This window comes from Hylobates moloch, unplaced genomic scaffold (assembly GCF_009828535.3).
Source record: "Hylobates moloch isolate HMO894 unplaced genomic scaffold, HMol_V3 SCAFFOLD_22, whole genome shotgun sequence".
Lineage (NCBI taxonomy): Eukaryota > Metazoa > Chordata > Mammalia > Primates > Hylobatidae > Hylobates > Hylobates moloch.
The window spans coordinates 20,702,906-20,716,856 of record NW_026652297.1 but is presented as its reverse complement, the minus strand read 5'-3'; the positions used below and the strand labels follow the sequence as shown (position 1 = coordinate 20,716,856).

The 13,951-nt window shown below is 40.5% G+C and overlaps 2 protein-coding genes across 4 annotated transcripts in view; one reads left to right on the top strand and one right to left on the bottom strand.

Annotated features, from left to right (window-relative positions):
* BTD (biotinidase) overlaps positions 1-6,057 on the bottom strand; it is a 79,310-nt gene extending 73,253 nt beyond the window's left edge. Inside the window, exon 1 of the mRNA XM_058433690.1 lies at positions 6,030-6,057. The gene's annotated coding sequence lies outside the window, so the exon portion shown is untranslated. The remainder of the gene's footprint in view (positions 1-6,029) is intronic.
* The window catches only part of HACL1 (2-hydroxyacyl-CoA lyase 1), a 38,972-nt gene extending 26,026 nt beyond the window's left edge, over positions 1-12,946 (top strand). For all 3 annotated transcript variants that reach the window (XM_032144275.2, XM_058433686.1, XM_058433687.1), the window contains 7 exons: positions 652-735; positions 2,027-2,128; positions 5,201-5,355; positions 5,785-5,943; positions 9,038-9,145; positions 10,159-10,345; positions 12,794-12,946. In XM_032144275.2, the coding sequence (XP_032000166.1) occupies positions 652-735; positions 2,027-2,128; positions 5,201-5,355; positions 5,785-5,943; positions 9,038-9,145; positions 10,159-10,345; positions 12,794-12,826 (828 nt within the window). In that variant the 3' untranslated portion in view covers positions 12,827-12,946. The remainder of the gene's footprint in view (positions 1-651; positions 736-2,026; positions 2,129-5,200; positions 5,356-5,784; positions 5,944-9,037; positions 9,146-10,158; positions 10,346-12,793) is intronic.
* The last annotated feature ends 1,005 nt before the right edge of the window (positions 12,947-13,951 follow it).

Below are 13,951 nucleotides of genomic sequence, written 5' to 3'. Positions count from 1 at the left end.
CCCTTTGGGGTGGCTAAAGTATTCCTCTTTGCAGAAGCCATTTTCATTTGTCCATGGCCATCCAGACATGGAACTTCTGAGTAAATGGAGAAGTAATCGTGCCATGTTCTTGGAATGGTTCTCTAAATGTGGTTCCCTGGGCCAGGCACGTCAGCACCACCTGCGAAACCTGTTAGAAATGCACATTTCTGGACCCTACCCCAGACCTATTAAAATAAAAAACTCTGAGGTAGACTTCTACAGTTTATGGTTTATCAAGCCCAGAATATACCAGGTGACTCTGATAATATGCTCATATTTGAGAACCCACACTCTAGATAGGAATTCCAAATGTAATTCAATAGAACTTACTGATTAGATGCAAAACTATAATTGATCAGGTCAAATGCATTCCCTATGGGTATAATGAAGCAATATCCAAATTCCATAGAGTAGATTTTTAAATGAGGGAAGATAATGAGGCTCTCTATACTAGCTATGATACTAATATAGTTCTGTGGACTTTTACTTTTTTTATTAAGGAACTTCTGAATATCAAATCTTCTTTATCATGTGTTCTATATACACAATTCCTTTATTCAGTCGTAATTGACTTCTTACATATTTTTCAGAATAAACATGGGTTGTTCTTTAGCCTTGTCTCTTTTTTAGGTTGATATCTGTGCAGAAGAATTGGGTAATAATGTAAAGCCCACTGTTACTTTGCTAGGAAACATAAATGCTGTCACTAAGCAGGTGAGAACTTTTGTTTTAGTTTATGTGGAGTGCTCATTAGGGAATAGTCAATTCTTGAAAATGTTTTAATCTTGATTTACTTGGTAACAGGTCTACTATTCATATCTGTTTTAAACAAAATGTATGATTGAAAACTATCCTTAAATACAACTTTGGAACTTGTTAAGTCCAACTTCTGGTACATAGCTCATTTTTATGCAAGTTAAGCATTTTTGGAAGGTGATTGAAAATGTAACATCTTTCAATAGGCAAACAGTAATTTACTAAATTTACTAATTTACTAAATAGCATCCAGCTATCTGAAAAAGTATACCTTCCAAAGGAACTGAACTTACTGCCAAGAAATGGCTTAGCACTGGAAAAATCTAAAACTATTTCTTCAGGTGAAAAAGAGCTTTTTACTCTTCAAACTAATCAGTGACTTTTCCAGGTTGTTATTATTTGTACATAGTTTGTACGTTTCACTGTGACAGGAGATAAAATATAGGCACATTTATCACTTGATTTTGGATGATACAGTTTGGTACTGTTGTCATGATTACACAATATAGGATGTAATCTCGAATCACATATTAAATCACTCTGGAGCATTTGGTCTGTACCATAGGAGTGCGTGGTTATTTATTGGTTTTCCTACAAGAGTTCTGTGGAAGGAGTGGTTTTCCTTCCAGTGTCAAAGACTGAGGAGGGTCTCAGAGCCCCTGCTTGAGGTGTGGAGGAGGTAGCACTCCAGTCTGTCCTATGGGCATCCCAGCATCTGGCAGAAACCCACACTGACCAAACAAAAGCCTTCCATCTTACCCATTGATCTTCTATCAGGTGTTTACTAACTGGAAGAAAAAAAGAGTCTGAGTAATGTGAAGGGTAGTATGGCCATATAGTCTTCTTTAAGAAGATATTTCCGTGTTAATATGATTTAAATTTATTTTTAAAAAGCAGACTGGGCATGGTGGCTCATCCCTGTAATCCCAGCACTTTGGGAGGCTGAGATGGGTACACCACCTGAGGTCAGGGGTTCCAGACCAGCCTGGCCAACATGGTGAAACTTCGTCTCTACTAAAAATACAAAAGTTAGCTTAGCGTGGTGGCAGGCACCTGTAGTCCCAGCTACTCAGGAGGTTGAGGCAGAAGAATTGCTTGAACCTGGGAAGCGGAGGTTGCAGTGAGCTGAGATTGTGCCACTGCACTCTAGCCTGGGTGACAGAATGAGACTTCGTCTCAAAAAAAAAAAAAGAAAGGAAAAAAGGCAAAGAAAAAGTTTATGTGTTTGTGGTTGTTTTTTTTTTTTTAGCTTTTGGAGGAACTTGATAAAACACCATGGCAGTATCCTCCAGAGAGCAAGTGGTGGAAAACTCTGAGAGAAAGAATGAAGAGCAATGAAGCTGCATCCAAGGTAAAATGGGACCTACTGAAGCTCAAGAACAGGTCAGGCTCATGATTCAGTTACTTCTGCCATAATGTGACATGTGCATTCATAAAAATCACCTTGCTGTGCAAAATTGTGCAGTGAAAACCCCAGGGCTCATGGAAAAAGGGATTTAGTGGCACAACTCTCAAAAACTTTGTGTAACATAAAAATAAGATGAGAACCTAATGTTTTAAACATGTTAAATGGTTAAGAAATATATGCCAATGAATATAGCATTTTACCTTGAAAAAGACCTGAAGTTTCTGAAAAGTTATAGCTTGTGAGGTACTGTGAGCTGGTGGAAGGAAGGTGATCGGACATTGGATGGAAAGTGATAATAGTGGAAGTGGATGGGTGTGTCTTCAGTTTGATGTTGGCATAGAACATCACAATTAAACACCTGTAATCCTAGTGCTTTAGGAGGCCAAGACAGTAAGATCAATTGAGGCCTGGAGTTTGAGACCAACCTGGGCATAGCAAGACCTTATCTCTACAAAAAAAAAAAAAAATTAGCCAGATGTGATGGCACACACCTGTTGTCTCCTCAGGAGTCTGAGGTTGGAGGATTGCTTGAGTCTAGAAGTTGAGGTGGCAGTGCAGTAGATCATGCCACTGCACTCAAGCCTGGGTGACAGAGTGAGACCCTGTCTCTAAAAGAAAAACAAATTAACAAGTGGTTTTTTTTTTTTTAATCCTTAAATCTTGGGTTGAGATGTTTTTCTGCTTTTAAGATATAGGTCCTTCAGGGCGTGCTATTATAATAGCTGTTTCATAAAAATTGAAATTTTGATCCAATGTATAGCCTTCTTTTTTATTTAACTTTTGTATCACTACTGGAAATTTTTTTGCAGCACTCTCATTTGCACTCTTGGCTTTGCCTGGTAGCTACGGTTTTGGAAATTGTAGTGATACTAGAAACCATCAAACTATCTACTACTAGCACTAAAATGAGTCATTGCTGCAGGATTTGGCGATTTCTAGTAAATGTATGTGTGTGCGTGTGTGCGCGTGCGGGTGTGCATGTGTGTGTGTATTGTGCTTTCCCTATGTGAGAAAGGTGTTTTTTTTTTTTATTGTTTTGTGTATTCCTATGTATCTTTGTTCAGCTGGGTGCAGTTTTCTGTGTCTTATGCGTGATTCCACCAGTGTTTCTTGCTGGTGGAATCATGCATAAGCAAATATAAAATTTGAGTTATGCTCACTTGGTTCCCTAATATATCAATTGTCTTAGAATAAATTCACATTTTCACATCAAGCATTATAGCAGAATTGATTGTACATCAATCAAAAAATTGGAAATTTTTTTTTTTTTTTTTTTGAGACAAAGTCTCGCTCTGTCGCCTGGCTAGAGGGCTAGAGTGCAATGGTGTGATCTCGGTTGACTGCAACCTCTGCCTCCTAGGTTCAAATGATTCTCCTGCATCAGCCTCCCAAGTAGCTGGGACTACAGACGAGCGCCACCACGCCCAGCTAATTTTTGTATTTTTAGTAGAGATGGGGTTTCACCATGTTGGCCAGGATGGTCTTGATCTCTTGACCTCGTGATCCGCCCATCTCAGTCTCCCAAAGTGCTGGGATTACAGGCGTGAGCCACCGTGCCTGGCCTACACTGGAATTTTAATCAATGACTGTTTCTATCCAGAGCCAGTCTCAATTTTTTTTTTTTTTTTTGAGATGGAGTTTTGCTCTTGGTGCCCAGGCTGGAGTGCAGTGGTGCAATCTCAGCTCACTGCAACCTCTGCCTTCCAGCTTTAAGCGATTCTCCTGCCTCAGCCTCGCAAGTAGCTGGGATTACAGGTACACGGCACCATGCCCGGCTACTTTTTTTTTTTTTTTTTTGAGATGGAGTCTTGCTTTTGTTGCCCAGGCTGGAGTTCAATGGCACGAGCTTGGCTCACCGCAACCTCTGCCTCCTGGGTTCATGCGATTCTCCTGCCTCAGCCTCCCAAGTAGCTGGATTACAGGCATGTGCCACCATGCCTGACTAATTTTGTATTTTCAGTAGAGACAGCTTCTCTATGTTGGTCAGGCTGGTCTCGAACTCCCAACCTCAGGTGATCTGCCCACCTCGGCCTCCCAAAGTGCTGGGATTACAGGTGTGAGCCACCGCACCCAGCCAATTTTTGTCTTTTTTTTAGTAGAGACAGGGTTTCACCATGTTGGCCAGGATGGTCTCGAACTGCTAACCTCGTGATCCACCTGCCTCGGCCTCCCAAAGTGCTGGGATTACAGGCGTGAGCTACCATGCCCGGCCACCAGTCTCAATTTTATTTCCTGAGTCATATCATGACTAATCTTTTCTTTCTCATAGGAACGATGTTGGTTTAAGATAGAAGAGACTTGCCTCTCTTCTTTGGTGCAGGAGTATAGGAGGGTCCCTCTTTACCTTGGGTATAATCTCCAGCACAACAAAGTAGCATAGGTGAAGAGGCAGTCCTGGGGCCAGATGGGACTGTTGCTGCTAAAGCTCTCTATGGCTTTTTCTCAGCCCTGAAAGGCATGTGGCTAGACAAAGGCGTTTACCTTGCTGTTTTTCTCTCCATTCAGGGACTCTTTAGAATAGTGGGGGTAACATCTCCTTTACTCTTAAGTGTGTTGGGGGAAAAGCTAGATTTTCAGATTGTATTCTAAAATCGTGACATTTTAAGTTTAGGGTCATAGTTCAGATGAAAATATTCTGGAATAAATTTCATTTTTTCTAAGGCACCATTTTCCTAAGAGTGCTCAAATAAGAACATTTAGTTTTATTTAACCCAGTGCTTCCAAGCTGTCTTTACTATAGGACTTCTCAGAGTCTTTAATACGCTCCTGTGCATTGCAGATCTCCAAGAGGAGGGATATTCCCGAGCTTATTTAATTGTGTTCCCAACTGGGACTGTGGGACACATGTCCCCCAGGGCTGTTCACAGGTCAGCCAACTTCTCAGAGTGGCCATTTGGAAACCTTGTAGCTTGTAGTTGTTGCGTATTTCCAAATAAGTTTGATAGTAGCTTATTAACATTGGTTATTTTCATTGTATCCCAATTTAATTTGATTATATTCCCATCTACTTTTCAGGAACTAGCTTCTAAAAAATCCCTGCCTATGAATTATTACACAGTATTCTACCATGTTCAAGAACAACTACCTAGAGACTGTTTTGTGGTAAGCGAAGGAGCAAATACTATGGACATTGGACGGACTGTCCTTCAGAACTACCTTCCTCGTCACAGGTAAGACTTCTAAAAAAGAAAGAAGTCGTAATTCATTATAATGTGTTTAATATGAAACTATAATAGTGCAGATTAAGAAGACATTTGAGAATTAATACATGTTTAGTATGTAAGGACATATTTCATAAAAGTATCCTTAGGTGAGGTTTTGTAGAGTTTTTATGCTTGATATGTTCTTCGTATCGTGATAATTGTTTACTTAGTGTTCTAGGAATATGTTTATAGTCTTCCAAGCAAACATGAGTGGCTTTTTTCTGTCCTTGACAAATTAGTTCCTAGCAGTCTAAAGATTTTATATTGAAGAAAGAGAATGTTTTTATGGTTCTTCATTTTTCCATCAACCATGTAAATATGACTAGGAGGTTTGTGCCAACCCCATCCTCTATGACATGCCCCAGAGGGTTTCATTTTAGCTTTGTTCTCCAACAGGCTTGATGCTGGTACTTTTGGAACAATGGGAGTTGGTTTAGGATTTGCTATTGCAGCTGCCATGGTAGCTAAAGATAGAAGCCCTGGGCAACGGGTCATCTGTGTGGAAGGAGACAGTGCATTTGGGTTTTCTGGCATGGAGGTGGAAACCATCTGCAGGTAAAACATGATCCTGAATCAGAGCATTTGATTCTCTAGAATATGAAAAATGACACACAAGACCCAGTCACCTGACAAATACTTACCAAGTGTTCACCAGGTGCCCTGTGCATAGCACTGTGTTCTGTCCTGAGGATGCTAGTGGCAGCAACCCACGGTCTTTCTATTCCAGAACCATATCTTACTGGCCTCCTCACTGTATGGTAAAAACCTGTAAAACTGTGGGGAGTGGTTTTGAGGTCACTGAGAAAATAGTGTTGGGGACTGAAAGAAGCTTGTTTCCTGTAGGAAATAGCAAGTGTGGTGGTTAAGAGCATGGCTTCTGCCAGGCGTGGTGGCTCACACCTGTAATCCCAGCCCTTTGGGAGGCCAAGGCAGGCAGATCACTTTAGGTCAGGAGTTCAAGACCAGCTTGGCCAACATGGTGAAATCACATGGTGATGATGCCTGTAATCCACCTTCGGAGGTGAGGCAGGTGTTGAATGGAAGTGAGTTGCAGTGAGTGAATCACACCATAAGCGAGACTCCATCTCAAAAAAAAAAAAAAAAAAAAAATAGCAGCATGGCTTGTGGGACAAATGGCCTGGATTTAAATACTGGTTCTATCAAGTCAGAGCCATGTGACTTTAAGTCACTTACCCAAGGCTGGGCGTGGTAGCTCATGCCTGTAATCCCAACACTTTGGGTGGCTGAGGTGGGCAGATCACCTGAGGTCAGGAGTTAGAGACCAGTCTGGCCAACACGGTAAAACCCCATCTCTACTAAAAATACAAAAAATAGCCAGATGTGGTGGCGCATGCCTATAGTCCCACCTATTTGGGAGGCTGAGGCAGGAGAATTGCTTGAACATGGGAGTTGTAGGTTGCAGTGAGCCAAGATCGCACCACTGCACTCTAGCCTGGGCGACAGAGCAAGACTCCGTCTCAAAAAAAAAAAAGTCACTTAACCAAGCCTCAGTCTCCTCTCTTCTAAAGCAGGAATAGTATCCTTTAGGCAGAAATTCCTTGAAAAAAAAAAAGTAGGAATAGTAATAGTTCCTACCTTAGAAAGATGATTATGAGAAACAAATGAGATAATCCAAGCAATCTTTTTTTTCAAGATGGGGTCTTGCTTTGTCACCCAGACCGGAGTGGAATGGCACAATTGTGGCTCACCGCAGCCTCAACCACCCAAGTTCAAGTGATCCTGCCTCCTTAGTCTTCCGAGTAGCTGGGATCACAGGCATGCACCACCATGCCCAGCTAATTTTTTGTATTTTTTTGTAGAGACAGGGCTTTGCCATATTGGCCACACTGGTCTCAAATTTCTAAGCTCAAGCAATCCACCCGCCTTGGCCTCTCTAAGTGCTAGAATTACAGGTGTGAGCCACCATGCTTGGCCCCAGCTAAATTCCGAGGTGATGCTCAGTGAACATGAGTCATTTGGATCATGTGTGTAGTTACGAGAATTCATGGAGAAACTCATGAATTGTAGATCCTAACTATAGAAGGATGGGGGTTTTATTTTTCCAACTATATTTAAACTGTAGTAAAACCATTCTATTCTTAGCCAGGGCTCTCATTAGGGCTTTTGTGAATCATGTTTTGGAGTGGGCAAAGCTTTGGTAGATAAAACGTTCAAGATTTGGGAAGGTATAGTTGTCCCTCTATATCCATGGGGGATTGGTTCCAGGATCTTCCTCAAATACCAAAATCCAAGGATGCTCAAGTAAGTCCCTGATATAAAATGGTGCAGTATTTGCAAATAACCTACACATATCCCCCATATATTTTTAATGATCTCTAGATTACTTTAAAATACTGAATACAATATGAATGCTATATAAATAATTGTTGTGCTGTATTGCTTAGGGAATAATGACAAGAACAAAGTCTGTGCATGTTGAGTACAGACCCAATTTTTTTTCCCAAATATTTTTGACCCGCAATTGGTTAAATCTACGGATGCAGAACTCAGATAATGAAGTCTGACTGTATGTGTCTGTTAGAGTGTCTTTACTGACAACCAAGTGATATACACAAAAAAGATGACTTACAGGGAAGTCAGCCTTTTAGTGGATAATGATTCCTTTTGAGCATGGAGAGCAAATAATTACCACAGTCCTGTTATTTAACAGTATGCAGTTTAGTTTTGTTTTTACCACTTGCCCTTGGAAATTATGTTAGAATATAAAACCTACATTCTTTTCAGTCAATAACATTTAATCAACCTTTTCTTTTTGTCTTTGCTATACTGTTTAGCACATTGTTAAATACTCCTTTTCTGTACTGACTACACCATGTAACGTGTTTCTGATTATGGGTGTGGTAGTTTGAGTGCAGATTGTGTGTGCTAGTCACTTGTGTATCTCCCACAGCATCTAGCAATGGCTGGGTGTCTGTGGGAAGCTCAGTAAATAGCAAGGTACTTTTCAAACACTGTTCCTAGGAACCAACTAGAAGTGGTACGTTAGAGAGTATTAAATAGGGAAGGTGTTCTTCATATACCATCTAGACTTACGAAAACCCAGATTCAGAAAAGCTCAGTGATTTGTCTGAGGTTCATAGCTAATAGCTAAAGGACTATCAACTCTTTTTTTTTTTTTTCCTGAGATGGAGTCTTGCTCTGTTACCCAGGCTGGAGTGCAGTGGTGTGATCTCTGCTCACTGCAACCTCCGCCTCCCGGGTTCAAGCAATTCTTCTGCCTCAGCCTCCCGAGTAGCTGGGACTACAGACACATGCCACCATGCCCAGCTAATTTTTGTATTTTTAGTAGAGACGGGGTTTCACCATATTGGCCAGGCTCGTCTTGAATTCCTGACCTTGTGATCTGCCTGCCTCAGCCTCCCAAAGTGCTGGGATTACAGGCATGAGCCATCGTGCCCAGCCAGGACTAACAACTCTTAATCTTGCATTCTTTCTGCCTTTCCATGATGTTTCTGTTAATTATTTGATATTCTTTCTTAGGATAATAAATGCTTGATTTTTAGTCTTCCTCTAATAATACAAAAAGCTTATAGAAAACTATTCATTTTTAAGTTAAAATTTCAACCCAAAGAAAAGAAATTACTTTAAAATGAAGAATGATTTCCTTCATATTTTACTCTCACTTTAGGTACAACTTGCCAATCATACTCTTGGTAGTAAATAACAATGGAATTTACCAAGGTTTTGATACAGATACTTGGAAAGAAATGTTAAAATTTCGAGATGCTACTGCAGTGTAAGTAACCAAGACCAATGTCTGTTTACTTTCTCTTACCCATTTTAATCTCTTTTAAAAAAGTCTTCTATATTGGCAGTAATGTTCCTACATGGTATGAGTATTGTCCGTTTTGATTGTCAGCCCTTCTAAAGAGCAGGAATCCTGTCTTAGTTCCTCTTTGCACAAATATCCATGATTAGGTGCTTCAATAAATAGTTAATAATCAGGGAGCCACTGAAGACTCAGATAAATGAGTGTGATGTCTGAGCCTTGTTAATGAAAAGGCTTATTGCAAAATGCTCCCAGGACTGGGAGCAATAGTAGGACTACTATTCCTCTTACACCATGTAGAAATGTGGATGTTTACATATTATTTATGTTCCAGAGGTCTACCTTCCTTTCACCACTTAGCTAAATCTTGATCATCTGATGGCAGAGCCAGATTAAGATGGTATTGTATCTGGCCATAGAATGTGAGACAGATGTGAATTTGTGAGCCAGCCTTGGGGTGGAACAGGGTATGGGTGTGTCTATTTATGCCTCACTAACTTTATTTGTTGTTTTCTTGTTATGTGTTGTTTTGCAGTAATCTTTTTTTTTCATGTTTTTCTTCTGGATTCATAATAGTTGATAGTGTAGCCTGTGCTGTCTAGTATAGTAGCCACTAGGCATGTTGCAACTGTTGCAATTTAGATTTAAATTACTTCAAATTAAATGAATTTAAAAATTTAGGTCCTCAGTTTAGTCACATTTCAAGTGCTCACTGCAACAGGTAGATAGTGGCTACTGTCTTGGATGGCACAAGTTTAAAACATTTCTATCATCACAGAAAGTTCTATTGGACATTGCTATATAGACAATTATAAATATAGGAAAAACTCAGTATACTGGCATCTCAGCTTAAGTGTTGAAGATAAAAGTATGCCTTTCAGTTCAGCTGAAATTTTTTTAATGAAGTATTTCAGAGAATGACTTTTTTTTCTGCAAGGTTTAAGATTTAAATTTCATTGACTCATGACCTTGTTTTTCAGGGTCCCTCCAATGTGTTTGCTGCCAAATTCACATTATGAGCAAGTCATGACTGCATTTGGAGGCAAAGGGTATTTTGTACAAACACCAGAAGAACTCCAAAAATCCCTGAGGCAGAGCCTAGCAGACACAACTAAACCTTCTCTTATCAACATCATGATTGAGCCACAAGCCACACGGAAGGCCCAGGTAAATACAGTTGCTAAGCAGAAAACAAGACATGCATCTGCTTCCCCTATCCCCCTCCAAAAAGTATCTACCAAACAGAACACCCTCTATCATCCACAGAGGTTTTTCTAAACCATTTCTGAGTTTGGCAGTTTCATGTATTTGTTCAGTGAATTTTGAGATATGTGTTAGGTGCTACGAATAGCATGGTGAGCCAAACCAGGCTCAGTCCTCACTTTCATGGAGCTTTTATAGTCTGGTAGGGGAGAGGGACAGTCTGGTAACCTCACAACTGAACACACTACGAGAGAGTGAAGCAATTGCTTGGAAGGAAAAGAACCCAGTTCTAAGCAAACGTACCACAAAGGAATCAGATTTATGTTGGGGTTACAGGGAAGGCTTCTCAGAGGAGGTGATTCTTAAACGGAGATCAGAAAGATAAGCAGAGACTAACTCGGCAAAGGGGAGAGGGAAGAGATGTGCAACAGGCTCTGTAGCAAGAGGAAAGAGGAAGCATGGCAAGTCTGAGGAAGAGGGAGATGCAACTGTAATATGAGGATTTGTGCAGGTACATTCAAAATTAGTTACTTTGACCTCTAAGGTGAAACTACAGTGTTGATTACAGCAGTAAAGTAAATGACAAAGTTCATAGCATGAGCCTCTCCTATCCCAGAGTAAGTTGCATTTCATACTTAATTTTCTACTGCCATCCTGGTTCTGCCACTTGCCTCCTCATATAACCTGTCTTCCGTGCGAACACTTTGCGTATCAGCCACTCTTTTCAGAGCAGATATTTTTTCCAAGTACTTTCTGTCATGGTTCTTATACATATGGGATCTCTTTCTTTTGTGAACAAAGCAGTGGATGAATGGGTAAACAGATACCTGGATAATAACGAAATATAAATTAACTAATTTAGACACTAAAATATATAGAATTCTACTGAAATTCTATTTGTGTAAAAACAGATTTCAACGACTTTGGCATTTACTTCCTAGCAGAGAGAGGAGATACTCAAGAAGCCTAGTGATGAGGAAGATGAATGCAGAAAAACTAGGCCAGTAAGCTGAAGGGCAGGGGGCATTAGCAGGGATTTCTGTGGAGCAAGCAGGCAGACTGTTTTAAGGGAGGGTCAACCACTTTCAGAATCTATCTGTACTCCTGTGGGTTTGTGGATTGCCTTTTCTTTTTTTAAGTTCTATTTAAAATGATTTATGCTAGTCAGACACTCAATAGACAGGCTTTTTCATCTCATGCCACTTTATGGATTTATAACTAGGTTTATACTTTCCAGTGACTGGGATGTTTGGTAACCAAAAACACCCTCCTCCTGGCATCAGGCCATCAGAGCACTGGGGAAGCTAAAGCCACTGTAAGAAGCTTAATGAATACAAATAATCTTGATGGCTGGGCACAGTTATCCCAGCCCTTTGGGATGCTGAGGTGGGTGGATCACTTGAGGCCGAGAGTTTGAGACCTGCTTGGCCAACATGGTGAAACCTGTCTCTACTAAAAATACAAAAATTAACTGGGCATGGTGGTGCATGTCTGTAATCCTGGCTACTCAGGAGGTGGAGGCACAAGAATCGCTTGAACCTGGGAGGTGGAGGTTGCAGTGAGCTAAGATTGTGCCACTGCACTCCAATCTGGGTGACAGTTAGACTGTCTCTCAATAATAATAATCATCGTCATCTTGAGACCTATGTTAATCACAGAAAAGCCCTAACAAATTCTGTCATCTCTGATAGTGAGTTCACGTTATTGATTTGCTTCCAATGATCTGTTCTACAATTTCTCTGTGAATTTTGTTTGGATATTGCTGGATATTGCTGGAGAAATATGAGTTCCCGTCTTCCTCTTTTACAATTCTATGAGGATTATCTTTATATTTCTTATATTTATCACTTTGAAATTATTTATTTTCATTCCAGTGGAATTTACATGCATTATACTTTCCAAACTGTTGATTTTTGTCTGTCTGTCCATCTGCCATTTATCATTGATTCTCAGTGTAGGCTGGCCACTTCCTGCCTCAATATGGGAATGCCTATATCTGTGCTTGTGTCCAGGCCGTATGTGTAGGATGGTGTTAGTTCTGGAAAAGACTTCCGTGCACAGTTCTTCCTACTCATGTTCTCAGACCCGGGAGCTCAGCCCTCTGTAGGCCTCCTTCATCTCCCTTTTCCTTCTGAGTGTACTTCTGGTTCTTTTAGACTATAGTTTTTGTGCTCTGATTACTGTTAATGGAAGAGGACCCAGAATGCCATTTTAGGTTGTTTTATAGGACACAGCAGGAAGATTCACTAATAGGTTTTTAGGTCCTTTTTGGGAAAAGCACCAGAACAAATACAAGCCTCATTTTGCCACCATTGTGTAGGACTTTTAGGTTTTAGAACAAGTGAAACAATGAGGATATAATTTGAGACAATCATTTCTTTTGACTGAATGTTTGTTGTCTTCTTTTTCTAGGATTTTCATTGGCTGACCCGCTCTAATATGTAAATAAAGACGCCAGTTGGTGGTCTTGAGTTTTCTCTTTCTTGCAAGATGAAATTTTATTTTCCACAGCAAAATTACTCTACTGTAAAAATTGTGCAAAATAAAATAAACATTTTAAAATGACATTTTACAGTAAAGGAATTGATTAAAAACAGAAAAAGTTAGAAAAAGTAACAGAAAAAGTTATTCTGCCACAAAACTACTTACAGATGAATGGAGAGCTTTTATTACATAATAGCATTGTAACTGCCTAAATGTTGATTTACATATCAATATTATTTTACTGCTATATCTTGGATGTTTGTTCCCCAAAACCTCATGTAGAAATTTGATCCCCAGTGGTGGAGGTAGGGACTAATGGGAGGTGTTTGGGTCGTGGGGATGGATCCCTCATGAAAGGTTTGGTGAGTTCTCAGGGTAATGAGCTCTCGCTCTATTAGTTACCACTATAGCTGGTTGTTAAAAGGAACCTAGCAGCCAGGTGCAGTGACTCATGCCTGTAATACCAGAATTTTGGGAGGTTGAGGTGGGCGGATCACCTGAGGTCGGGAGTTCGAGACCAGCCTGACCAATATGGAGAAACCCCATCTCTACTGAAAATACAGAATTAGCTGGGCATGGTGGGACATGCCTGTAGTCCCAGCTACTCAGGAGGCTGAGGCAGGAGAATCACTTGAACCCAAGAGGTGGAGGTTGTGGTGAGCCGAGATTGCACCACTGCACTCCAGCCTGGGCAACAAGAGTGAAACTCCGTCTCAAAAAACAACAAAAACAAAAAGGGCACCTAGCACCCCACAGGGAACCTAGTACCTTCCCTGCCTCTCTCCTGCTTTCTCTCTCCCCGTGTGGACTCTGCACACACTGGCTCCCCTCATAAGTGGAGGCAGCCTGAGCCCTCACCAGATGCCCAGTCTTGAACCTTCCAGCTATCAGAACTGTGAGCTAAATAAACCTCTTTTTAAAACAAGTTACTTAGCTTTAGTAAATATTCCTTTATAGCAACACTAAACAGACTAAGGCAGTTACCTATCTTTTAAAAACTGAAGAAAAAAGCTGTAAGAATTATCTAATGTAGAGACATGTTCAGTTAGTTGAGATACGTAGGCTCTTACTGCTTCCTATTTTATT